At 43.8% G+C, this 26469-nt stretch overlaps 3 protein-coding genes across 5 annotated transcripts; 2 read left to right on the top strand and 1 right to left on the bottom strand.

Moving 5' to 3' along the window:
- Positions 1 to 77: 77 nt before the first annotated feature.
- Positions 78 to 20491, bottom strand: LOC131664650 (CAD protein). Its single transcript, XM_058935935.1, has 27 exons — positions 20413 to 20491; positions 18638 to 18830; positions 16585 to 16723; positions 15136 to 15412; positions 14752 to 15068; positions 14120 to 14687; positions 13640 to 14050; positions 13100 to 13567; positions 12476 to 13028; positions 12011 to 12411; positions 11532 to 11933; positions 11261 to 11459; positions 11021 to 11172; positions 10848 to 10952; positions 4897 to 5145; positions 4187 to 4438; positions 3657 to 3821; positions 3426 to 3587; positions 3198 to 3369; positions 2805 to 2926; positions 2265 to 2673; positions 2039 to 2190; positions 1826 to 1967; positions 1683 to 1753; positions 1432 to 1610; positions 977 to 1184; positions 78 to 890 (listed from the first exon to the last, which is right to left on the bottom strand). The coding sequence occupies exons 2-27, from the start codon at positions 18804 to 18806 to the stop codon at positions 693 to 695; spliced, it is 6642 nt and encodes a 2213-aa protein (XP_058791918.1). The 5' UTR covers positions 18807 to 18830; positions 20413 to 20491; the 3' UTR covers positions 78 to 692.
- Positions 6041 to 10702, top strand: LOC131664651 (uncharacterized). Its single transcript, XM_058935936.1, has 7 exons — positions 6041 to 6331; positions 7215 to 7510; positions 8063 to 8342; positions 8408 to 8866; positions 8929 to 9344; positions 9422 to 9873; positions 9953 to 10702. Exons 1-7 carry the CDS (start codon positions 6075 to 6077, stop codon positions 10391 to 10393), a joined length of 2601 nt encoding a protein of 866 aa, XP_058791919.1. The 5' UTR covers positions 6041 to 6074; the 3' UTR covers positions 10394 to 10702.
- Positions 20492 to 22148: 1657 nt separating the features above from the next.
- On the top strand, positions 22149 to 26409 carry LOC131664427 (MAM and LDL-receptor class A domain-containing protein 1-like). 3 transcript variants are annotated; one of them, XM_058935492.1, is made up of 10 exons: positions 22779 to 23191; positions 23262 to 23586; positions 23647 to 24028; positions 24107 to 24283; positions 24347 to 24779; positions 24862 to 25248; positions 25308 to 25529; positions 25598 to 25998; positions 26064 to 26229; positions 26293 to 26409. In XM_058935492.1, exons 1-10 carry the CDS (start codon positions 23110 to 23112, stop codon positions 26337 to 26339), a joined length of 2622 nt encoding a protein of 873 aa, XP_058791475.1. In that variant the 5' UTR covers positions 22779 to 23109; the 3' UTR covers positions 26340 to 26409. The 3 variants fall into 3 exon arrangements, with proteins under 3 accessions (XP_058791476.1, XP_058791475.1, XP_058791474.1); XM_058935491.1 differs by having other exon boundaries at positions 23647 to 24283; XM_058935493.1 differs by lacking the exon at positions 23262 to 23586 and having other exon boundaries at positions 22149 to 22885; positions 23647 to 24283.
- Positions 26410 to 26469: the final 60 nt, after the last annotated feature.

Here is a 26469-nt window from a genome sequence, read left to right as displayed (position 1 = left end):
GAATAATAACAATTACATTTAAAAACTATTATATTTTTACTTTTTGTTTATTTCAAAATGACAAAAAATCTATAAAATCACAATGATAAAAAAACACTGTTTATCATGATTGACAGTGTTATTTAGGTAAGTTAAAAACCCTATATAAGCAATGTTTTTTATCGCTGATACTTAGTATGACGATATAAAATTTTAAACACGTACACACACGAGGATGTTAACTTGGTGGGTAAATATATTTTCATCTACCAGCTCAGCTGATATATTACATGATTACAAAAAAGGAAGAAAAAAATTGGACAACGTTGAACAAGAATAACTATTAAAAGATTTTCTAAAAATTAAAAATTAAAAAAAACAATAGGAAAAAAATTGAAATGCAAATATTATGCTCAACTTTCACTTCAAAATAAAAATAATAACTTCAAATAAGCACGACTGGAAATTCCTTGTACCTAAACATCTAACAGCTGACGTTAACATCTTATCTCCAGCCAATTGATATTTGTGTAATCTCTTCGATAGAAAGAAAATTATTTTTCAGATTTACATGAGACCAATATATATATATATAATAAAAACATACACATAATAAATCAAGTCCAACAATAAATTCAATTGAAACAATGAATTTCCAGCTGTGATAATGGAAATTAGCTTGGAATGCCGATAATTCGTCCTTATTTTTCTTTTCACACACGTCCGAGAACCATAGCTAACAGAGCCATACGCACGTAGACACCATTCTCAGCTTGGCGGAAGTAAGCAGCTCGTGGATCATTGTCAAACTCTGTGCTGATCTCAAAGACTCTTGGGAGTGGATGCATTACACGCATCCTGTTCTTGGCGCGTGTCATCAATTGTGGTGTTACCACGAATTGGCCACACGCCTTATATGAAAAAGAAACAATCAATCATTTAACATACGCAAGAAGAGAAACGAAACAATCAAAGGACAAACAACTGAAAGACTTACTTTGTTGTACTCCTCTTCGGATGAGAATCGTTCCTTTTGGATGCGGGTCATGTAGAGAATGTCAGTCTCACCAAGTACATCCTCAAGTCTGCTGTAAGTCTCTTGTGGAATGCCCTTACGCGCCACGTAGTCCATCACTTCCTTTGGCATTCCCAAGTTCGTTGGGCTGACGTAGCGCAGCTGTACGTTCTCGTACAATGCCAATAACCTTTTCGTAGTAGCAATGCAAAGAAATCGGCAAATGACGTCAATCGAAATTTTCATATTATTCGCATTATAATATTTATTCGCTATTGTCCGAGTGCAATACGTTACGAGCAATTCAATTGGAAATTGTTGCGTCTTTTATGGAGTCCGTTTATTATTACAAAGTTCTTTCATCCCCAGTAGTATTTGCATTGCAATGGGACTTATAAATATTAGTAATTATGTAACTATTGTTAAGAATTGTGTACCTTGCTAAGGAATGTACGGTTCTGCCGTTCTTGAGATCACCGACCATCGTGATGGTTAATCCTCTAACGGTACCCATTTCTTCTCGAATGGTGAAAATGTCGAGTAGAGCTTGAGTGGGATGTTCTCCTGTACCGTCGCCGGCATTTATCAGTGGTTTGCGAGTACGCATTGCAGCTCTCTAAAGTTCATCAACAAATTGACAGTTATAAAAATCCAAAGTGATGCATTAGAACTATGTATAAATACGTACATTGACTGCACCGCGTTCTGGATGACGAAGAACAACAACATCTGCGTAACCGGTCATAATAGCTACGGAATCTAGAAAATATAAGCATAACGAAAATTACAATGCTATCGTCCGATAAGCTTTTTTAATCACTAAATATTTACCTTCAAGAGTCTCTCCCTTAGCAACAGACGACTTAGACACATCCATATGGACAACTCGACCACCTAATCTTTGCATCGCTGTATCAAAACTGCATGACGTTCTCGTACTATTTTCGTAGAACATCGAAGCCATTACTTTTCCCTAAAAAAAAGATATGCGTTAAAAGTGAAATAATCATAATTTGTCCGAAAGAAGCGAATAGAAATGAATACCCTGAGAATGTGGTCAAGAGACCTATCAGCAATTATACTTCTACGAAAATCATGAGCAACGTCAAAAATATCTTTCAACTGTTCCTTCTTGAACATGTCTACTGACAGAATGTGGTGGCCACTTAAACCGTGATTAACGATCGGTAAATAAGCTGGAAATATAGAGAACTCTTCAGTTTTTAAAAGCTCTTAGTTTGTCGGGAAACACAGAAATTGAGATACTCACGTATAATATCATCTTCAGTACTCGTATCGTGTCTCGTTCTCCTTGGCGACGCCATACCAGTCTCCATACCGGAATTAGGTCTACTGAGAACTTCATTTTGTAACGGATGCAAGTTGATATGGGACGCCGGTATGATGCTAACTTTCCTCTGAATTTCTCTAATATCTTGACCATAGCCTGGATTAACCAGCACTTTACCTTCGATGTAAGCAGTCTCGCCACGCAAAACAACACGATGTATTGAACCACGAATCTTCCTGCCTGCGAAAGGTGTCCATTTGGATTTCGTGAATGTCATAGCTTCGGGAATAACCCATTCCTCTCCCATATCAACTTCTACATAAGTATTTGGTTGATCGGGAATGTTGAAGATTTTCTTGGGTTTCAAATAGAATTTCTCTATGATATCCTGCGAAATTCCCAGTCGTCAATTAAAATAGAATAAAAAAACATTTTTATCGGGTTTACTGGGAAGTCAAAGCAAATGCGTGCACCTGACCTTTACTTCGTTATCTCGCGTGCGAGATAATTAAAACTAACCTCTATCTCGAGTTTGCCTTCGTTCACGGCGTTCAGCAGCAGAGGCAGAATAGTCTCGAGACCTGGGAAACCTGGTGGCGGTGGTGGTGTCTCGCGTGATTTTTCTTCCACCGTGTGAGGAGCTGTGGAAAGATGTTGATCAGCAATGACATCGAGAAAAAAATATTAATCCTTTATATTAGATTTATCAACGCAGAGATGTGTCATCAGTGGTTATTTTTTTTATGAACCATATAAGAATCAAAAAAAGGTTTAGATAAGATATGATATTACTCTAATCCCTAAATTTCATAAAAATCAATCAAAAATGTATAGTCGGATACTCATAATAATAGTATCAAACATTTAATTTAGCAAACAAATAGAAATATCCACTAAAAAAATAAAACTTACCGTGATCAGTAGCAAATACGTCGATAATATCCATATTATCCCAGAGAGCCTGAACATCCTCCTTCGTGCAAAGAATTGGTCTGACTTGACCGCGTCCGTGGCCAATCGTGTCCAAATCGTCCTGCGTGAGGAACAGATGATGCGGGCAGACTTCGCAAGTGACAGCAAGACCCTGAAATACACCCACGAATTAATGCTCGCCGTCCAAAAACTAATATGCCTCGTTACCTTCTCCTTGGCCGCCCGTATGATTTGAATCTCTTCCTTCCTGGCGACATGGCACACGTGTATCGGCCTCTTGTGCAAATTAGCCAGCAGCAAAACTGCGGCAGTCGTTTGTCCCTCGGCGTGCACGCAAATTGGATACTTGTGCGGCCAATTTTCAAAGTGCTAAATCAATAAGGAAAGTTAGTCTCGCGGATGGGAAACTGTAGATTGCGAATAGCGAGTCGAACGAACCTTAATCCACACGCTGAGATCGTTGAGTTTCAGCGTGGTGAAGGTCTCATTCAGATACATTTTCAGGCCAGCACACTGAGGCGCGATCTCAACAACTTTCTTGTAATTGTCCATCGCCGCACCGGCGTACAATGCGTAATCGCACCTCGCCAATGCTTTCGCGCGCTGCAATTACACGCGACAGACGTGAGTTGAGAAGGATAAGTGCGTCGCCCGTTAAGGCAAATATCGTAAAGTTGTGCTAGAATTTGCACGCGATTCCGAGACAAGTGTCGCATGATTATCTGTCTTTTTACGATCCACGAGACTCATCGTTACGATCCATTTGTTAGGTTCGTTGAGTTTCCCACGATAATTCAATAAAACGCTTTTTCTTTTTCGACGTGATCTAATGCTCTTTTGCGCGAGGGATAGCTCGATACGTCGGACAGTTCAATTTCAAAACAGTCACTTGACGAAAATTCCGGAGAAGGAGACAGCGACGCGCAGTCAAATATTTTCCTTCGCGGTTTTAGCAATCGTTATCTCACCGCTTTGGCAATCGCGAATGACTCCTGATCGACGACGGCGGGATCGGTATTCGGCATGGCGAATATCATGGTTACGCCACCAGCGAGAGCGGAGGCTGTGCAGGAATCAAAGTCCTCCTTGTGAGTTGCGCCGGGATCGCGAGCGTGCACGTGCACGTCGATGAAACCGGGCAGCCGTAAGAGTCGTCGAGAGGATATGCAGTCGGTGTGCGTCTTCATCCGTGGTGATTTGCCTTCCAGCTTCAGCAACGCCTGCGGCAGAAACATTTGTCTGTTTTAGATAACGTCACCGACATTTTGTCGGCTGTGGTTTTCGACTACTGGCCGTCCCCAACCCGATTGACTCGAGCGATAAGATTATGAAACGCTGCGTTTGTCGCCAATTTTCGTTGCAAATCAGAGTTGATTCGTCGATTCGTCGCGTAGGCTGTAAATTTTTAATAGCGATACTCTTTGCGCTTTGTCATATCAGCCAGTAAAGACGAAGGACAAAAGGCTTTCTTTGTTTTTTGCAATTAATAAAATTAAATCTTATAGTAGTGGTAAACACACTAAACCTAATGGCGATGTCACCTGCAAGTCTTGCGCAATTTTCTCAATTGCTTCAATTGAATTGCAAGTACCTTAGGTTCAGATTTCGAAAATAAAAGGTCGATCGATAGATTCCAAGTACTTTTCGGCCTTCAAGCTAATTAAAGAGAAATACTTACCTCGACGAGAAGCTTAGCGCATTTGACGTCGGTGACGAGTGGAACGGAATAATCGACGGCAAGTCTGCGCGTACGGTAACCATGAGTTATGAAATTGGATACACGTCGAGCACCCCCATTTTGCATCGGCAGATTGATCACCAAATCGAAGTGTTTCTTCGACAGAAAGTCCGCGAGGTTCCGTAATTCGCATGGGCTAGAATCTTCGGTTTCTCCTACATTCTCGAAAGTCCATCTGACTGGTTCCACCTGTTATTGAAATTTAAAGTACATAAAGGCGGTGAAGGAGAGACTAGGATAATTAGTTTGATTCAGTAAATGCTACTTCCGCGCAATGATAAATCCTCATTAATCGGCTGCTTATTTAGACGCATTATCGTGTTTCTTATATCGGTCGCAATCGATTCGAATAACGTTTTCCCTCGATCCATATCGCTCTTGCGTCGAAACTCCCCTTCGGTTATCCATACCAATGAAAGCTTTGCCCATTTTGTACAGTGTTCTTCTAAAACGAAGAGCAATCAAACCGACGACACGGGACGTCGGTTAACGAAGTATTTTTGAAATCCCGCTGAGGATTTTCTTCGGAAAATCGAAGAAGAAGTACGCAGGTGATAAAGGAATATGACGAAAGCTCGCGCTTGCGCGCGAGTTCAATTAGTTGTGGATTGCATAGCTATACGAGATTTTTCATTGAGTGCGGATAAGATATACATCGGCGGAGAGTAGTTGAGCGATTGCGACATCTGTTTCCGTTGGAAAGGAGCAGAGATTTACTTTTGTTTTTTTTTTTTAGCGAAAATTAGTTTTGCCATTGCACGTGAGATAAACGCTACTGTGACTCCTCGTTACTCTAGAAAACGTGCTTGGAACACTACATTGATTGCAACGCCTTTTTTTAATAATATAGTATAGTTTTTTCGAACGATTTGTCCGTCAGAAATGCCCCACCAGCTCTCACGAGTACGTATCATGCCTGGCAACACGTGTACACTGGATTTTTCTTATCTCTCCTTTCAACCGATAACAGTAACATGAGGAGCTTGACTAAAGTCGAGAGAGAGAGAGATTATCCCTTGATACTCGAGCGTCGATCAAGGTAGTGAGTCAGTCGTCTTCTGGTAACCATGCGATAGCCGTTCGATGTTGGCGCTTGAGTTATCTGAGCAAAGCGTGTAATGCCCAGTGCAACGATGGGTAACGCGGGTGCCAAGGGTGCCAAGGATGCCAAGGTTCAGAAAGCACCATGGAGAAGGAAGAAGAATGTGACGAGCTTGGAGGAGAAGAAGAAGGACGATGAATGGATCGTCGCGCCGGACAGTGACTTGGAAAATCAGAGGTTCCTCGAGATGAAGAGGCTGGTGAGGGAGGAGCCTAACGTTTTTATATTGAATAATTTGGTGATGACGCTGCAGCTTTTCACTAACTTTGACAAGTGAGTTCTGTTCGCGGAGAATTTGGGTAAAGTGTTTTGTGCGTTGAACGCAATTGTAGAGTTAGTCGGTAACTTTTTATATGACATTAATCTAAGATGATTGAACCGATGGATAAGAGGAGTCGCTTTGATTGCCAGTTGGAATTTCGGCATTGAATCAGTGCAAAGATGCTAACTGATGAAATCATCCTTTAATTTTAAACTAAATATCAGTCACAGCTATTCGATAGATTAGAAATGAAGCCAATAAATTAATAACATTTTTCTTTCGGTAATTTCGGAGAAAAAGAACGTGATGATTGGCATATAATCTTTATTACTCGCGATAAGGCATAAAAAATTCTCTTGAGAACTTACGGACCATCATCAGCATTCAATATTACCTTTTTTTAATGAAGTTTTAACATTTTTATCGTGAAATGGCAATCTTTCTCTCTCTCTCTCTCGTAATCTTATCAATACCGGCGATTATAATGATCGTGACGCAATTGTATGAAAGAATTCAACAAAAGTCCAGCCTCTTAATTCTACCGATCAAAAGAAAAGTACGATTAAAACGCACTTTTTCACAATTATTTCAGAAAGACTTTCCGAAAGTGCAGCGTGGATTTGACCAGAAAAATAAAATGAACAATCGTGGCTGATAAAATTGAATTAATTTTTTATCACAGCCGCTTGACCATCGCTGTGATTTGAAAATCGAAGCAATACTGATTCAATAGCCAAAACCGACTATTAAGGCGTATTAAAACATCAATTAACTAGCTTATTCGCTGAATTAACTCTACAAACGTTCGGTCACCGTTACGGTCAAAAGGAAAAATTACCAAGCACCGTATTCGAAGTAACGAAGACGATTAACGCGTGAATTTCGATGCCACAGAGAAATGGAAAAAGCTCGAGAAAGCGTGGCATCTCGCGAAGAGGAATTGAACAGAAAACTCATACCGGAGAAGCACGTGCTGATGCCTGACATTCTGCGCGAACATTTCAAAGGTAAAATCAGATTTACGTCTTACGCCAAGGACGAGCAGACAGTCGAGCCTCTGAGACCCGTGCAGATTTACCTTGTTTATGGGAATGTCATCGTTACCGAAATAGAAGATTCGAGGGATTATTCGACTACAGGAGACGTCAGTGTCGAGTATACATTTGTACTGAAAGAAGCCGATCACAAAGGTGAGAAAATATTTTCTTCATACATTTATTGTCCATCGATATTTTGACAAAAATGATTTGGCTATCCACTAAATTCAATTAAAATAGGCATCGACGATGTTTGATTTTATCGATTATTAGTCGTATCAAACAAAAAAGAACTTTTGATTCTTTTTATATCGATTTTTTTCCACTAACTGGAAAGCGTTATCGGGGTTAACTATCGAATCAACTGATAAATAGTAAAAGCTTAGGAATTTCGTGTTATGTGTGTTTCATTATCAAGGAAATGAATATTTGAAATTTTTCATTACGTTAAAAGCCAAGAATTGTAAAGTGAATCCCAGCTCTTCGATTACGACTTTTCTTTTTCAACTTGATTTCGATCTTGAAGCACAACTTTTCAGAATTAGATTACTTATAACGTCAATCTGAAAGTTCGTTTAATTATTTATCAAAATGGACAATCATCCGGAGGGTTTCATTAAAAATCCAATAAAAGTTATGATGAATCACGTTGAGCATCCAAGAATTTTCTGCATACGTTTATGACGAGAGCTTTCAAAACTACAGGCTACGTAAGATTAGAGCAGCCGACCAAGTCCATGACAAAGAGAACTGCCAACTCCGACACCGCGGATCTGTCGTCAATCGCGGAAAATCGAAACGAAATTTACAGCGAAGATGAGTCGGTGTATGGACCCTTGCCAGTGAAACGTCTGAATAGTTCCTCTTCGATGCCTAACCTATTAGACAAAAATCTGTACTACGACGGACGGAATTCCAATCCCACATACGATTTTCAGAGCGACGCCGGTAATTGCAGTCCGAAAAACAATGGCAGATTAGCAAGGTGTGTGCTTATTTTCTAAGCGAACGAATGGAGACGAAAACTTAATTTTTTTCCCGGTGATTCAGAAAGCGCTCAAGCACAATTCTACACTTCCGCAACCAGCAAAGTTCCGCAAGTTCGAGTAGCTCAGGGTACACGACTAATTGCAGCATCGACAGCGACAACGAAAGTTACTTAAGCCAGTCACGTCTGCATTACTTAGCGAACGGCAAACGCGTCGATCCAAGTGAAATACCGGACAGATGTTTCAAGTGCGTTACCTACATGTTCAACGGTCGCGTTTACAATCCGCGCAAAGAGCAGAGACCACTGACGAGTCAACAAAGACGCATCCGAGAGGAAAAGCTGGCTTACAATTACGACGTCGTGTACGTGAATGGGCATAGATTTGCCAAGCACTTCTACGAGGTCTTCAAGAGTCAGCTGGCCGACAAGATGAACTTTGACGAGAAGGATGTGCTAAACGCCAAAAGATGCGATGCCACTGTCAGGCTCGAGAAAATTGATTACCTCAATACAAAAAAGTAAGTTTTTCGATGGTCAATGCAAAGAGTAACTTGGCCACTGATTGCTTGTTCTTTCGCAGTTACATAAATATCGAGCCGTATGAAGTGATCCCGTGCTTCGCAACTCACTGGCCGCAATGGGCACGTCGTTGGATGACCCGATCTCGCGGCAACTGGCCGACGGAAGAAGCCCTGGAGCAAATCGGACGTTACCATTGCTATCTCGTACCGGAGAGTCTCAAGCAAGCATTGCCCAATTCCGATTTGAGTCATCCGCTCTGGCAGCTCGACTGGTACTTAATGTTCCCTAGAGCCGAGAAATATCTAGAGACCTGCTTGTCGCCCGCGCAAACGACGGTGTATACCATCGCGCTCATGATACACAAGATTTTCATTAGAACCGTCAGCTCGACTTTTGGATTGGAAGTGAGGCACATAAGGAACATCCTGTTCTGGATGGTGGAGAAACAGCCGGATTGGTCTGAGCACGAGCTTGGTCAGTTAGTCTTAGAACTCGTTTCTCGCGCAAGATATCAACCGTATTTTCATTTTGGCATTTCGGTATTTCGGCAGGTAAATCGATGGTGATCCTGCTGGAAAGGCTGCACAAGCACGTGCAATTAAGAAAAATGAGCGATTATTTTATGGACGACAGCAATATCTTTGCCAACGTTAATACGGACGGACTACTGCACTCACAGAAGCAGCTGAAACGAATTATCGATAATCCCGTGATGTTCGTGTTTCACGCCATGGAGAAGATACACTACGAGAGTGACGATTACTATCCACGACTCGATTACAAAAAGTTGTTGAACGTGCTCACGGTGAACGAGCTGTTGCTTATCAGCCCAGCATTGGCGAATCATCTCCAGGACGAAATTTACAAGAAGCCGAGCGCCGACAGGAAATTTTGGAATCAGGCTAAACAGACGAATCAGTATTACATGCAAACGAGGAAGCGGAGCATAGATACTTTCTTTATTAATCCAAGGAGGATATCTGATACGATTATCGAAATTCAGGTGAGAAATGGACAAACGTAGGATAAGCCATCTTGCGGAATCCTTTTCGTGTCACGCTTCAATCATTTATCTTTTTCAGGAAAAATGCGAACCACTAACGAATATTCGATTAGCGCACTTATCAATGTTCTTCGCTGAATACTTTCTAGAGATGGCGCAATGCTGCCAGAACTACAGCGATGCGCATCAAAAGCGCGTGTACCTCGACCAAGCCAAACTGCTGGCTCTACTGCTGTTCGAGAACCCAAAGTACAAGCAACACGCGCGAAATCTCGCTGAGAAGATTAATAGTCTACGGGTGGTAGGCGTTATCGTAAAACCAACAAACCTAGGACCTGAAACTCCTAAACGTAATGCCGATCAGCCAATTTTTATTGGATCGTTGAAAAATAGATACACTCACGATCGGAGGAATATTGTTACCGAAGAAAATGAAACGAATAACAATAATCTGACTGAAATAGAGATCCATACTGGGCAGAAATCAGTTTTGAAGAAAACAAAGAGTGATGTTGCGTAGAATGGTGTTATTGCCTGTAGCGAGGATAAGAAGAATGCTGAGACGACAACCTGTTGAATGTCTACATGGAATGTTTTTGATAATACAAATTGTTTTTTATAAGTCATTTTCATAGAGTGTTTTTTAGTGCGAAAGGAAGGTATGAATGGCATTCTAAATGTACACTCATAAAGAAATATGTCGCTACAAACAAGAATAGAAATAACGCATTTTTTATATCCTATTTTCACTCATTCATAACCATCGTAGGCATAGTTAGCTTCACCTCCTTATGACAAGGCTTTTTACTTTGTAACTAAAAGTTTTCAGTTGGATCGCATGTATTAGTTTTTTATACTTATTCAATGTTCAAACCCGTGGTCGCTCACCTCATATAATTATAATTTTTTTAATCACTATGTAAATATTTCATCACAATAATAAAGATTATTTAGATTAATAATTCTGTACTTACCTCAATTCCATGTGCTGAGTAGAAATCAGCTGTTCCCATGCTAGCATAGAGTTTATAACCCAATTTTTGGAGACTTACTATGGCCGGTAAAAGTTCCGTTTTATGCTAAAAATATGCGATTATTGTTATCTCATAAAATATTGCAATACTTAATTATTTATATGAGTGATTACCTTGTAAGTACCTATAGATAAGAGGATGCCTTTGTTCGGGATGTGGAATCCAGTGCTCATCATGCCTTTTAAATAAGCTTCATATCTATTATCGCCGAAACAAGCTACTTCTCCAGTAGATGCCATTTCTACTCCTAACATAACGTCCGCTCCTTAAAATAAAATTATTTTTATTAATTTGAACATTTTTTAAATCGAACTAATAAGAAAGCTCTAAAAATGAATTAAGTAATTACTAACCTGTCAATCTCGAAAATGAAAATTGTGGAACTTTGACACCGACTTTTCCGCATCCATTGAGAATATCAACTGACTCAACACTTTCTCCAATGATTATTCTTGTTGCCATTGCGACAAAGTCGTGGTCCAATGTTTTCGAGACAAATGGAAAAGAACGTGAGACACGTACGTTACATTCAATAACTTTCAGTTCATTGTCCTAAAATTTGAAATATATTAAGAACTCAGTGTCATTAAAACATTTTTTAAATAATAATTTTTTAATCCTTACCTTTGCAATAAGTTGCATATTGAAAGGACCAGTAACTTCTAAATTATGAGCGATCTGCTTGGTAATAATCTTAATCTTCTCCAGAGTTTGCACATTAATATCTTGTGGTGGCGTTACGAGAGTAGCATCACCAGAGTGAACACCGGCATTCTCAATGTGCTCAGATACAGCCATGCATAGAATATTTCCATTATAGGCAACTGCATCTACGTCAATCTCTTTTGCTTCGAGGATGAATTTGGAAATAACTACTGGATACTTTTTACTAACATTGGCTGCGCTCTTCAGGTATGATTGCAAATCGTTATCAGAGTGCGCTACATTCATCGCAGCACCGCTAAGTACGTAAGACGGACGGACAAGACAAGGGTAGCCAACTTCTCGACAAAAATCAACGGCAGCCTGTAAAACAAATTATGAGTTACAAAAAAAAATATATTTAGATGTCGTCTATTTTAGTCTAAGTTCACATTTTTTACCTGTAAATCAGTAAGTTCTCTCCACCTTGGCTGGGAAACTCCAATTCTATCCAACATTCTCGAGAACTTGAATCTGTTCTCGGCACCGTCAATCTGTTCGGGAGAAGTGCCAAGGATTCGCGCTTCCTGACGATGCAAATCCATGGCAATATTATTGGGCAATTGGCCTCCCATCGATAGAATTATACCCTCTGGAACTTCTTGATCATAAATATCCATCACTACTTCAAAGGAGATTTCTTCAAAGTAAAGACGATCGCTCATGTCGTAGTCCGTACTCACAGTCTCGGGATTATAATTCACCATAATTGTGTTCCTGCCGAGATTGCGAAGCTCGCGTAGACAACTCACTGCACACCAATCAAACTCGACTGAACTTCCAATACGATATACTCCCGATCCTACGAACAAAAAATTACAAATTATGTTTATCGAGGTTTAAAAAATGTTCAATCACATACTTACCAATAACCATAGTGTATCCTGTTGGGAAATCAAGATCATGAGTAGTACCATTATATGTAAGATATAAATAATTAGTGCTAGCAGGCCACTCAGCAGCGACAGTATCAATCTGCTTGACAAAGGGCAATATGGTGTGCTCTTTTCTACGTTTACGTATAGCTAGTTCAGTACTCTCCACCGCAAGGGCTATTTGCTTGTCGGAAAATCCCAATTGCTTGGCACCGCGAAGCGCTTCACTCGATAAATTTGATTTCTCAAGATTCTCCATGAAAGTTTGATATTCTATAATATTGCGCATTTTCTCCAAGAACCAGTTATCAATTTTTGTTAGCTTATAGATTTTTTCAGTGGTGTAACCAGCTTTGATGGCTGCTGCGAGAACGAACATACGCTTATCGGTTGGTTTCTCAAGCTCATCTTCGTTCACAGATTTTAAGTACGGACAAAAACCAAGAACGTTCTCATCAACCATGCGTAAAGCTTTTTGGAAAGCTTCTTCAAATTTGCGCCCGATGGCCATTACTTCTCCTACACTCTTCATAGAGCTGCCGATCTGAAAATGATATTCAATTCTGATATTTTTGATTTGTATAATTATTACGTAAAGAAAAATAAACGCCATACCTTCGTACTGACTCTCTGGAATTTACTCAGATCCCACCTCGGAATTTTAACCACACAGTAATCCAAGCTAGGCTCAAAGCAAGCAGTGGTATTGCCGGTAACCAAATTCTTGATATCAGGCAATGGAATTCCCAATGCTAACTTTGCAGCCACATACGCAAGAGGATATCCAGTAGCTTTGCTGGCCAAAGCTGAGCTTCTTGACAGCCTGGCATTTACTTCGATAATATAGAATTCTTCGGAAAAAGGATTAAGCGCGTACTGGATGTTACACTCGCCTACGATTCCCAAGTGACGAATGACTTTTATAGCCGTTGTTCTCAGCATATTGTACTCGCGATTTGAGAGTGTTTGACTAGGTGCTACGACGATTGACTCGCCTGTATGGATTCCTAATGGGTCGACGTTCTCCATGTTGCAAACTGTTATGCAATTGTCGTAAGCATCTCGAACAACTTCGTATTCTACCTGTATAACAAAAAATTCAAAAATCAATCTTACGCATTCACAAGTTTTCCTAACATACGAAAAAAAGTGTACCTCTTTCCATCCCTGTAATGACTTGTCAATAATCAACTGTGAAGAATGAGCAAGTGCTTGCTGTGCCAAATGAATCAACTCTTCTTTAGAGTTCGCAAAGCCAGAACCTAAGCCTCCGAGTGAGAAAGCCGCTCTTGCCATTACAGGATAACTTAGTTTCTCTGCAGCCTCGAGAGCTTCTTGGATGGAATATACAGCGCAACTCGGAGCAACTTTTTCGTCGATCTCGTTGACGCGGTCAGCAAAGATCTTACGATCTTCTGTCTCGATAATTGACTCGATAGGTGTACCAAGGATTTTTACACCGTATCTTTCAAAAATACCCTGCTTTTGAAGTTCGACTCCACAGTTCAACGCCGTTTGACCCCCAAATGTTAGAAGTACACCATCTGGGCGTTCCGATTGAATAACCTATAAAGTAATAAATAATCGTAATGATATATTTCTACAAATTAATTGACATACAAAAAAAAAAAAAACCTGCTCGACGTATTCCGGCAATATAGGTAAGAAGTAAACTTTATCAGCCATTCCTTTGGACGTTTGCACAGTAGCGATATTAGGATTGATTAGCACAGTCTGAATATGCTCTTCTCTTAGTGCTTTAATCGCTTGCGAACCAGAATAATCAAACTCGCCAGCTTGTCCAATACTCAATCCACCAGATCCCAAAATCAAAATCTTCTTAGGTCTTTCAGCAATAACAGGTCTTGTCGGCACATAAGTGAGCTTTTGTTGCAATCGATCTTTTATCGATACATCTGATTTTCCAGCAATCGACTGTTTAACGGTATCGAGGAATACATCAAACAGACATTCAAGATCTTGCGGCCCAGCAGTGTGTTCCGGATGAAATTGTACGGAGAAGTAAGGAAGGTTCGAGTGTACAATACCCTCGTTGCTGTTGTCGTTCGCATTGGTAAACAGAGCCTCCCAGTCTTTGGGTAAATTGGTGGCGTCGATAGCGAAACCGTGATTCTGCGATGTCATGTAGCAGCGCTTTGTACCGTGATGTATTGCCGGTTGGTTGTGGCCACGATTTCCATACCTATGATTAAAAAATCGTTGGTCAAACGTATTTTCAAAGTATGAAAACAATTGTTATAAATCACCTCATTTTGTAGCTTTTGCAGCCAGCTGCAAGTGAAAGTAACTGGTGACCAAGACAAATACCAAAGATAGGCTTCTTCTTCGAAGCGTTTAGAATCTTCTGAAGATTCTCCAGAGTCTGCTTGCACGTGCTGGGATCTCCAGGACCGTTGCTTAGGAAGAGACCATCGAATTCCTCGTTTTGTATGTTGTGATTCCATGGTACAACGTCGACGCGAGCGCCTCGTGAAATTAGACATCGGATCTGATTGTATTTCAGACCACAGTCCACTACGCAGATACGGGGTGAGCCGCCGGAGTTGTATGTTATCTTTGCAGACTGAAACGAAGGAAAGAATTATTGCAACAACAGAAACGAAAGAATGCAGTAAGCAGGGGAAACCTACTCTGGAAACTTTGGCGACAAGATTCTGTGTGTTGGGATCGACGATTGGCGGCAACGAAGTGACCTTCTCTGGCAGCTGGTGAAGAATTCGGCCGAGGATCGTGCCTTTCTCACGGATGACTTTCGTAAGTGCACGCGTGTCAACATTCTGGATACCTGGAACGCCTTCTTCTTTCATCCAATCTGACAAGGATTTGGTTTGTCGCCAATGGCTGGGCGTATTACAGTGTTCGCTGACCACCAAACCCGCAGCCCAGATTTTGTGCGACTCGAACCATCTGACAGGAATTGAAAAATCGAAGGTTCAAATTGAATTTCACGTGAATGCAAAATCATTAATCGAACCGTTCCTCTTCTGTCAAAACTTCCCTGATGTCATAGACCTACGCGTCGACGCAGACAGTGTATCGCATTATGAATGAATTATGCTCGTCAGTTGCATTATCTTCGACACCGCGATATTCTGCACACGTAGGACAGCACTTTGCCATAAGCGAGTGCGCGAAGATTTCATCACGCGCGATATACGTGCGGCAATGGCAATGTGTCATGCAACGAGGTTATCGAACAGAACATCGCGCGTTTTGTTTACTTTTGCGCGTTATAGACAATCTCTTGGCTGCTTGCACGTGCTCTATGACAGCTCGTGACTAGAGGCGCAGATGAGGAGCTGAGCTGATTTTGTTTATATGCAAAGTCATAGTTAATCACTTTTTTCGCTGTTTAAACGATCAACAAAAGTAAGTAAGAGTGAGTTACCAACAAGTGAACTTAATTTTTGAAGTTCGAAAGCATAAATCACAGTTGAAATTTTTGACGCAAGGTAAAATTTAAATAAACGGTTGAAGCTTGATTGATATTATTGATAATATTTCTTTCGTATATTCAAATAATAATCTTCAAATAATTTCGCGGTTTCACGGTGTACAATTGTTGAAAAAAAGAATCAGTTATGCCGTATACGCTGATGAAGTTAAAGAAACGTTAACTTTTGAATAGAATCAAAAGCTAAAGGGAGCGATTAATTTTGATGAGCGATCAACAAGGTATAATTAACCAAAATTGAAATGTACTCTGCATCTTGCATCCTCGGCAAATCATTCCAACCCAGCATCAATTATTTCCATTAATTCATCGCGCTGTAGTACTGAGGATGTGAACGTTTAGTTACGATTACCGCGGCAAACTGATCAAGATGACGTGGTCGTAAAAAAAAGACAAATAAACAATCATCAAGCTACATAGAGGAACTTTTTTCGTTCACTTCAATATCATTTTCAGAGATCAACAGGTCGAAAAGGACAGATTGAATTACTTTTAATTTATCTAAAAGCTTATTGAACTTTGTAATCGCTGCATTTGATAATGCCATTGATTTTATATTGAATATTTATATATTAATGCTGATGACACACTGGATAACTGAATTGATACTGTATAAGCTATTTACCTGGTTAAACCGTGATCGTCTTTTTCCTTGTTTGGCACACCATAATTGCCAACCAGGGGATATGTCAGCACAAGAATCTGCTCACAGTAAGATGGATCAGTCAGCGACTCCGGGTAACCGACCATACCGGTTTGAAACACTGTTATTAAAGAACAAAATCACTCATATGTTTCATACGTTAAATCAGCTGATTTGTTCAAAATATTAAGTTTTCTGATTTTGTTTTTATTTATGTCGTTTAATGGACGCGCGACGTGGAATGCGCTGGCTATCGCTTTTTACTTTCGATGTTTGTTTTTGGTTGTCTTCGTGGTGTATTAGTTTCCGCTGATCCTATTAGTGTCACGCGAGTATGTGACAACGACAGCACGAGATGAATGTACGAGAATTCTTATAATTAAATGGTTGGACAACTGTTTTTCATTTCTGCTTTTTTTTATGAATTGCTAAATTTTTTAAACGACATTCAAATTATAAAGTTTCTCTTTTAATTAAAAAAATTTCAATCCTTTGATGCTTTGATTTATTGGATATTTTATTACTGTGTTTACTGTATCGAATAAAATAAACTAAGAGTTTTCGAGATAAATAATTAGTTTATCAAGTTAAGTTTTTTGAGTATTTCCGTCTAAACGTCTTTGATTAAATTATTTACAACTAGCTCTACTTCACATTCAACGCGTACCGCCTACGTTTAAATTTATTACGCAAAATTACGAAAATTTCCTTGAGAAATCTAACTAATGAAATTAGCATAAAACTTTCAACCAATGAAAAAAGTAGACATTAGAATTCCATTATACCACAAACGAGAAAAACCTTCAAAATCTCCGTGTTAAACTAAAAAAAATTAACGCACCCGCATATGCGTGCGTGCGTACATGTATCTCCGCGTGCACGTGGTCGGTGTCGGCACATTTAAACCATGTACCGTGTGCTGTAATCTATATATATATATATATATATATATAGGTATATACGTATACACACGTCTGCGCGTGTTTGTGAAGTTGTGTAGGCAGAGCAGGCGAAAAAAGATATCTTCGCAAACAGTTCTTCATAGAATTCTTCATATATTTATCTCCACTTCACGTGGTGTATTAAGCATCTTTATTTCCGTCAGTTACGTAGTTTTTAAGATTTTATGAAGCATGTTGATTTAATTTGAACTATTGCGAACAACTAATTTATTCATAGTTTTTGGAATAAGAAAAAGTAGTCAACAAGAGAAACTTTACAATTAGAATCCAACCTTTAGTGAAATTTAAAACGAGTATAAGCAATGTTTCTGTCTTAATACGGACGATTTAACCGTCATCAAGAATAACTTATATTATAATTTTCTCAATTATAATTTCTATCTCAAAATATATTCTAGAAAGCTCATAAAAATCATTAAAGAAACGCGTGACTTGAGATCAGATAGACTAGGGTAAGTAATTTGCATAATATCTACCTGGATCGTTCATTATACGCAGAGACATGTTCACAACATTTTTACAGCTGCTTAAAGATTTATCGAAAACACTCTTAACTTTAATGATATTCGTTTACACTTCAAGAAATCAACTCTACGATGCCGAATAAAAATATCATAATCTAAGTCAATAAAATACATCTCGTACAGTCAATAAACCACTGATTTTGAATTAGCAAAAGAGTCTACTATTTGTACACCATCTCGATTTCATACCTTGCCGAATAAAATATTATGGCTTTTTAAAACAACCTAAGCTAATAAAAGACATCTCGTGCAAACCACCGAATGCGAATTAGCAAGCCGACTAGTTTTAAACCGCTTTGATTTTAATGCCTTCAAAATAATTTCATGATTCCCGTAGTAATAGTAGTAAGTAGTAAGCGAAGAAAAAACGCAAAAAAATAAATAAATAAAACAAAACAAAAAAAACTTATTGTACATCAAATTCGCACGCACGTGTTATGAAATGGAACAGCACGCTTTCTCGCACGACTAGCATCACGTTGATCTCGAGCAACGTGAATCAAACTTTTTGCGCGAATTAACAAAAATGACGAGATATTATAGACTCACCAATTTCTCCATCGATTTGTTTGTAAGCACCGAAACTCGTGCCGGGAAACACAGTGCCATCCTCAAGAACGAGGTAGCACTTTTCACTGGTAACCATCCTCGTGGTTAACTTGTCACTTGCGAACTGTCTTTCGCACGTTTTACGCGGACTACCTCGTGTTCGTTTCATCTTCTAATGCTGTCTCGCCGAGGTCTTATAAGTTAGCGTTAAAAAATAAAAACTTAAGATAACGATAAAAGCAGTTATGCCATTAGATTAGGCATCATTTAGATAATAAAAACTATTTTTGTAATTTGTTTGTGCGTCGTCGTTTTACTATATAAAATAGCAAAAAAAAACTATTTCGAGCCGAACTGGCGAGTGCTAACACAGTCGTTTGAAGATCCACTGCCTTCGAATAAAGTACGTATGTGTGCAAGCAAATTATTATTAATAGGCTTAACAATTATTTACTATTATAACACAATTATAAAAGTGCGTGAAACAATTAAACAATTGGTCTATATTAAAAAATTAATTTTTATAGGTTTTTTGATCTTTTGGTTTTTTGCTATTTTATATGGTAAGATGATGACGCACAAACAAATTCTACACATTTTATTTATTATTTAAGAGACGTTCAATCGAATAACGCAACTGCTTTCATGATTATCTTAATTATTTTATTTTTAGGCGCTAATTTATAAGACCTATGTAAAAATTCTGTTGTGACGCAATTGACGAGAGGTGACCAAGGACATACGACGTCATTGCGTCATGCTCCAGACGTTAATTCATAACCCGCGAAATTTGAAATCGAAATAAAATTTTATGGATCAACCGAAATTAGAGGTCGGATTAGGGTTTAAATTTATTAAGAAAACCACATAACTCGCAAGATAAAAATAAAAATAAAACTCCATTCTTCGTGTTTACAATACTCAATCAATGATAATTAATGTTGATTTTGAACTTGACGGATCGCCAGTTAAATACCGAGCAGTATTAATGTACATTCTTACGCTATTTGTTCGTTTATTCTGACATATATAAAAGGCAATGTTATCAATTGCTCCGTTATTTATTACGGGATAAGTCAAGCTGTTTACTCAGTCGGTAAAGTCAATATATGAAAAGAAGATACGTTATTTATTCTCGAACTTTTGCAAATTTGAGAATGAAAAATGTTGCTTTTTCAGAGATGAAAAATCTTGAAATTACTATTATATATCTAGATTAGAGGAACGCAACAGTAATAAAATAAAAGCACAATTGGAAAGTGTATAAAATTAACGATGTTGTTTTTTCGTTTTTATTTTATTTTATGTTATTTTTTGTTTGTTTATGAAGAGGAAAGCGATTCAGTTATACCGAAATATAACGAAGAGCATACATGGTAATTGTCATGATTGCATGAACAAAGTGCACCGCAATTGAAAGAAAATGGTAAATCTACATTCTTGGGTTTTTCAGTTAACACCTTATCTAGAAGGATGTTAAAAGAACTGGCGACTCCTGATAATCGAATAATTTCAATAAAATTCATGTACTCATATGTAATTTCATGCTTTTATATAGAAAAACCAATTGAACAGCTTAATATGCCTTGTCTCACTAGTATTTATTCATATTAGCATTACCATTTCAAGTGGGCGTTCCATTAGCTATCCCGTCAACGAAATTCCGTGTATTTAGAGATAGTCAGGTCATTTATATTGGAGTCCTTCGAGTTATTCTGTCACTAGTCGCATGGGGCTCGACATTGTCACTTTCTTAACGAAGTAAATGTTCTAACCTTGTATATGCCATCACTATAATAAGCTTTTACAAAGAAGCCAAGGTTTGTGTATTTTAAGCTATTAATTAACTCGAATTTTATTAAACTTGCCATGAACAGTAATATCACATTACGGAGTTCAACAAAACATTTATGGCGTGTTTTCGTGCAAAACAAACTAAAAGCGCTACAGTCTCTCCGATTATAATCGATTAGTAATTAATCGTTCGATTTTTTGTTCACGAATCGATTATTATATTTGAATATTTTAAATGACGATCATTCGAAAATCGATTATTTTTATCGCGGTATCAAAATAATTGACGGACGACGATGCATATATAAATTTGAGTTTCTTCTAGTTAAGAATTTGATCGTAATTTATCGAAAATTCATGAATTTTACTCAGTGTAAGAGAACGTCTTTTGCTAGGGGATTATTAAAAATCGTTTGCTCACTGACAAATCGGGGATTTTCACTAAGCTAGTGTAATTATTGCCTTGCTATAATGAAACTATTACCGAGGGGTGTTTATTTTTAAGGAAACCCAAAAATGGATACGAATTTCCAAAAGCTGTAATAGATACACTTAAAAAATGTATTGCAATTGAAATAATGTAATAATAGCTTTTTCTGTACGGGAATAAATTTGAAAACCATCATTTGTATAACGTTAACTTCTTTTATTTAAGTATTATTTGATTCATTGAATCGACAATATTTCTACGAGTACAAATTTCTTTCCTTTTTATTTGACAAACGATAAATTAATATCCAGTCTGTGGTCGCTTCTCAATCCAAGCTTTGATACCAGTAGCGATAATACTTTTTCCTCGAGTTCCTTCAAGTGCTTAGCTTTCTTAATGATCTCGTATTTGGTTATGTAATTCAAGTTATCCAACAATGCGACAAAAGTTATGTCGGCCCAGATCAGTTTGCCGCCAACAAGGTAGCCGCCATTGTTCTTGATCTGCTCGTTGAGGCGTTTAACGCAGAAAGGCATGAGTTCCTTGGCGACCTGCAGTTTCTGTACCCTCGCTTTTAAGGCTGTTCCTCGTAGAAATGCGCAACGATTTCTGTAAAAACGCATTTTTGTTTTGCTTTAACAATCGGTGCGGCAAGCAAAGGCGCAATACTGACTAGCGCGAAGATCGGTAATATCGATTAATATTTCTCGACAATATTAATTTATATGTCGTATATATATATATATGTTATATATACATGTGCATATATAACATATATATATATATATATATATATATATATATATATAAGAAAATTATAATTATAGCATGTTTAGAATAATAGAAAGGGACGCTACAAATAAGAGGAGAGGGCGAAGAGAGATGCACCACGCAAGACACCGGCTAGGGACGCAGCGGAGAGCGTCTGTCCGCTAGCGGACAAAACTTTCTCTTTTTGTCCGCTTGAATCGGCTGTCCGCTGCCGCTCTGGCCGCTTTCCGCTCCCATGTAAGAGCACCCTTAGGGAGGGCATCGTTCGAGTATCTAGGAAAGCGCGACGAGAGATGAAAGAGCGGTCAGGCAGTTGCGCTTTCAATTAGCTACGGGGACATCGCGCACCGACGTGTACTCGGTATGCACGGGATGTCGATCCCGTGCGGGTCAGACCAAGACCGTTGGCAAGCGCCGGCGTTTCGTGGCCGTGGCATAGTTCGTCAAACGTCACCGGTGACTACGCCGCTCTTCGGGGAACATCGTAAAAAGCTGGGTTGGTATACTTACGCCCGGCGCGAGCAGCAAGCGGAAGAGGCGGATCAATGGCGAAACAATGGCGAAATAATACCGCGGAAAATACTTTGGTGAACGCGCGATGGCTGAAAGGCTAGACCCAATAGACTGGTGCTGCCCAATGCTGGTTCGATTAGCCCGGCTATATACACAAGGCTACGGTTAGTTTAGGGCGTGTTTACGTTTCGATGGCAATGGAATTCCGAGGCTGCCGTTGCGCGGCGAGATCGACGCGAGGTATCCGCGTGCGTCTCGACGTTCGACTGCGCATCGCAATGCGCAACAAAGCGCGGTTCCGCGGCGCAAACGTCGTCGATCGCTGCCGAGCTTCCGCAAGCTGCCCGCGACGGTTGTCGCGGTCCTGCGGCGTTCGAACGAGGCGAACGTGACAATGTCGACCGTACGAGGCGCGAAGCCGCCGCGGGAGAGACAATAACGAATGTGACGGTGCAGCGAAGAGCGACCGGCGCGATTGGCGCGATCGCGGAGATAAACCGGGCGCGCGCGTGAAACCGGGAGGAGATGGCCACGTGGAATGTGAACGTACGGCGACCGCGAGACAATGTGTATCAGTGGAGTATTCAGCGGCAACAACGCGCGCTACCGCCAACTAACTGTACTTTTGAATATGCTTCCGCGCTCGTGGGCTGGTGCTGCGCAGCAACTTATCGGCAGAATTATCAAGTCTGGATCCGGTGCACGCGTGTGCGCGTGCGCGCGCGGCATTGTGCGCGCAGGTGAAGAGTACTTCCTGAGGGTCGCGCACTGCGGCCGCGGAGAGCGTGACGGATCGGCGCATTCGGCCGGAACAACTCACTTTTTTCCGTCATTATCAATGACGCGGGGGGCACGCGCGTCGGCCGCCGGCGCAGCGGCTCGCGGGCTCGACCGCAGCCGCAGCGAGCGCAAGCCGGGCCTAGCCGGCGCCGCGCCACAGTCGACCTAGCGGAGCCGCCGAAAAATGAGGGCGCCGGGCTGCCTCCTGCTGATCGGCCTGGCCGGCCACCTGCTGCACGCCCGCCCGGCCCTCAGGATCGGCCCCCGTAAGTGCACCCAGCCGCGGCCTAGCCGTGCCCTTGCCGCTCGCACGCCCTGAACGCGCCTACGTCACAGAGCACCGGTGGCTGGGCGCGAGCGCCGAGGGCCCCGACGAGCCGGCGGAGGGCCGCGCCGGCGCGCGGCGGCCCGCGCAGCCCGAGGCTCTGCCGAGCCCCGACGCCGTGGACTCGGCCCAGCAGCAGCGGCTGCGGCTGCCCCCGGTCGTGCTCACGGCCAGCGCCGACGAAGTCTTCTGCGACTTCGGCCCGCTGCCCGCGCAGTCGCTGTGCGAGTGGCAGGACGGCTGCGGCGCCCTGCGCTGGACCGCCGGCACCGGGCTGGCCGCCAACTGGCTGGGCGGTCCGCCGACCGACGCGACCACCGGCTCCGCGGAGGGAGGGTGAGAGCCGCCGGCCGGCTGCGCGCGCCCGCTCACCCGCTCTGGCCCGTGTGCCCGCAGGTACGCCTTCCTGGAGTGCTCGCGACCGGCGGCAGCCGCGGCGGCCCAGGGCGCCGAGGCGGGCGTGGGTCCCGGCGGCCTGCTGCACAGCCCGCAGCTGGGCAGCACGGGCGCGCTCGGCAGCTGCCTCAGCTTCAAGTACGCGATCGACGGGCTGAGTCCGGCGGCGCTGCGCGTGCTGCTGCACGCCGGCTTCGACGAGTTCAGCTCGACGGCCGGCCGACTCAACGACTCGGTCGTGCGCCCGATCAGCGCGTCCTGCGACGGACCGCCGGCCGCGCGGTCGCTGCGCGACGAGCAGACGCTCTGGCACGCGCATTACCTGGCCCCGGGTAGCTGGCAGCAGGCTCAGTTGCTCTACACCTACCCGGAGCCGCACACGGTGGGTGAGCCAGCCAGCCGGGCGCGCGCGCGCGCGCCGCCGAAGCCCGCCTCACCTAGGTCGCGCTGTGCCTTGCAGCTGATCATCGAGGGCGTGCCGGTGGAGGCGGCCGATCCGTCGAGCGCCTACCGCGGCTACATCGCCGTGGACGACGTGGACCTGCAGCCGGGCAGCTCCTGCGTGGGCTTCTGCAACTTCGCCGCGGGCCTCTGCGACTGGACCAACGACCCGGACGACGACTTCGACTGGTCGATCGTGAGTATGCGCGCGCGCGCGCCGCAGCCGCAGCGGGTGACCGTGGGCGCGGCCTGTCCGCAGGCGCGGGGCAGCAGCAGGCCGACGACTGGACCGGTGGCGGACCGGGACGCGGCGGCGGCGGCGCGCCGGGCCGGTGGCTACGCCTTCGCGGACTCGGGCCACCCGCGGCGGCCGGGCGACGCGGCGCGGCTGCTCAGCGTGGGCATGCCGGCGAGCGCGCCCGACGCGCCCGCCTGCCTGCGCTTCAGCTTCCACATGTTCGGCGCGGGCGTGGGCGAACTGCGGCTGTCGCTGCGCCAGGCGCGTAACCTGGAGGCGCGGCCGCGCGAGCTCTGGCGGCTGCGCGGCAACGCCGGCAACTCCTGGTTCGACGCGCGCGTCACCGTCAGCTCGCTCGACGACTTCCAGCTGGTGTTCGAGGCCAGCGTGGGCAACACCGGCATGGGCGATATCGCCATCGACGACCTGGCCTTCAGCCCCGGAGCCTGCCCAAGTGCGCCCCCCCCCCCCAACCCCTCCTTTCCCCGCCCGCCGGCCAGTCGCGAGCGCTCACCTCGTGCTTCTTCGGTCGACAGCCTCGCCGCAGGCGGCCGCGCCGCCGCGCGCGCCCCGAGACTGTAGCTTCGAGATCGACGACTGCGAGTGGCTGAACAGCCGCGAGGCCGGGGCGCCGGCGCCAGGCGGCGCGTCCGGGCCCGCGGCGCCGGCGCGCGCCACCTGGGAGCGCGTCTCCCAGCAGAGCCTGGGCCCGCGCGGCCAGCGCCGGCCCTACAGCCTGCCGGCCGCGCGGCCGCGCCAGGAGTTCGCGATGGCGCTGCAGGCGCGCGGCCAGGCGGCCGCGGCCTCGGGCTCGGCCTACCTGCTGGGCAGCCTGGTGCGGCCCGCCGACGACGAGCCGCTCTGCTTGGGCTTCTGGTACCTCATGTCCGAGTCGTTCATCGACGCCGCCGGGCCGAGCCTGGGTAAGCCGCGTGCGGCCGAGCCGAGCGGACGCCCTCACCGTCGTGCCCCATGCCCGCAGGCGTGCTGCGGGTCCTCGTGCAGCCGGTCGGTGAGGGTGTCGACGCGGCGCGGCCCATCTGGCAGCTGTACAACGACCAGGGCCCCGGCTGGAACTACGGCCAGGCGGCCATCGCCGAGCGCCGCGACTTCCACGTGCTGTTCGAGGGCACCTGGGGCCCCAACCGGGCCAGCGGTGACTTGGCCATCGACGACATCGCCTTCTACGCGGGCAACTGCTCTGGTAAGCGCGGGCGGCGCCTGTGCGCCTGTGCGCACCGAGCGCCACTAAATCGAGTGGCCGCTCGACAGTGAAACCCAGGAGCGCCGCGGTGCGCGCCGAGGACTGCAGCTTCGAGAAGGGCCTGTGCGGCTGGGAGAACGTGACGAGCGGTGCGGTAAGCGACCCTAGGGTGCAGTGGCAGCGCGCCTACCCCAACCACCGGCCGGCCCAGCTGCTCGACAAGACCTTCGGTTCCTCCGGGGACTTCGTCTTCTTCGACGTCTTCTCGCCCAGCCAGAAGCGCCACGTGAGGCTGCGCTCGCCCCTGCTCAACGTCTCGCCGGACGAGGAGGCCACCTGCTTCAGCTTCTGGTTCGCGGCCTTCGGCGTCGAGGAGGCCACCAGCCTCAGCGTTCTCAAGCTCTCGTCCAGCCCAGACAACGCCTCGCCGGAAGCCTCCGCGGAGGACGACGACTCCGAGCGCCAGGTGGTGCGTATGAGCTCTCCTTTCGCCCGTACTTCCGTCCACCCCGCTAATGCCTCGTCTCTCGCAAGCTGTGGTCGCTCACGGCCAAGGGATTCAACAACCCACGGCCTGCTTGGACTTGGGCGCAGATGACCGTTGAGAGCCGCTCGCCTTATCACCTCGTTTTGGAGGGCACCGCCAGTAACGGGGGCTTCGCCATTGACGACGTCAGATTCCAAGCTCAAGCTTGCCCCAGTAAGTAACCTCGCACCTCGCTACTCGTTCGTTTTGCCATTGAGCGTTGGCTTTCCTTTTTAGCTCGGCCAGCAACCGCGAGTCCGTCCATGTCGTCGCAGGAGTTGTGACTTTCATCCCACTATCGCTGACGTGATTTTTACGTAATAGCCCAAGTGTCGACTGGACACTCTAAGATCGATACATTTATAACGAGTAAATATTTCATTATTTCTCGGCATCGCCGAGATAATATTCAAC

Source organism: Phymastichus coffea, unplaced genomic scaffold (genome assembly GCF_024137745.1).
Source record: "Phymastichus coffea isolate CEN01 unplaced genomic scaffold, Cenicafe_Pcof_1.1 PCOF00044, whole genome shotgun sequence".
Lineage (NCBI taxonomy): Eukaryota > Metazoa > Arthropoda > Insecta > Hymenoptera > Eulophidae > Phymastichus > Phymastichus coffea.
The sequence above is the reverse complement of the archived record's forward strand: the minus strand, read 5'-3'. Positions and strand labels throughout refer to the sequence as shown.

Bases quoted from the DNA above. Each gene is read 5' to 3' on its own strand.
- LOC131664651 (XM_058935936.1), top strand. From the start codon at position 6,075: ATGCCCAGTGCAACGATGGGTAACGCGGGTGCCAAGGGTGCCAAGGAT. The intron at 8,867-8,928 runs GTAAGTTTTTCG...GTTCTTTCGCAG, and splicing joins GATTACCTCAATACAAAAAA to TTACATAAATATCGAGCCGT. The intron at 9,345-9,421 runs GTCAGTTAGTCT...GTATTTCGGCAG, and splicing joins TTGGTCTGAGCACGAGCTTG to GTAAATCGATGGTGATCCTG.
- LOC131664650 (XM_058935935.1), bottom strand. From the start codon at position 18,806: ATGAAACGAACACGAGGTAGTCCGCGTAAAACGTGCGAAAGACAGTTC. The intron at 11,934-12,010 runs GTAAAAAATGTG...TTTGTTTTACAG, and splicing joins GAGAACTTACTGATTTACAG to GCTGCCGTTGATTTTTGTCG. The intron at 1,754-1,825 runs GTAAATATTTAG...TATATTTTCTAG, and splicing joins TAAGGGAGAGACTCTTGAAG to ATTCCGTAGCTATTATGACC.
- LOC131664427 (XM_058935491.1), top strand. From the start codon at position 23,110: ATGAGGGCGCCGGGCTGCCTCCTGCTGATCGGCCTGGCCGGCCACCTG. The intron at 23,587-23,646 runs GTGAGAGCCGCC...GTGTGCCCGCAG, and splicing joins ACCGGCTCCGCGGAGGGAGG to GTACGCCTTCCTGGAGTGCT. The intron at 24,284-24,346 runs GTGAGTATGCGC...GCCTGTCCGCAG, and splicing joins ACGACTTCGACTGGTCGATC to GCGCGGGGCAGCAGCAGGCC.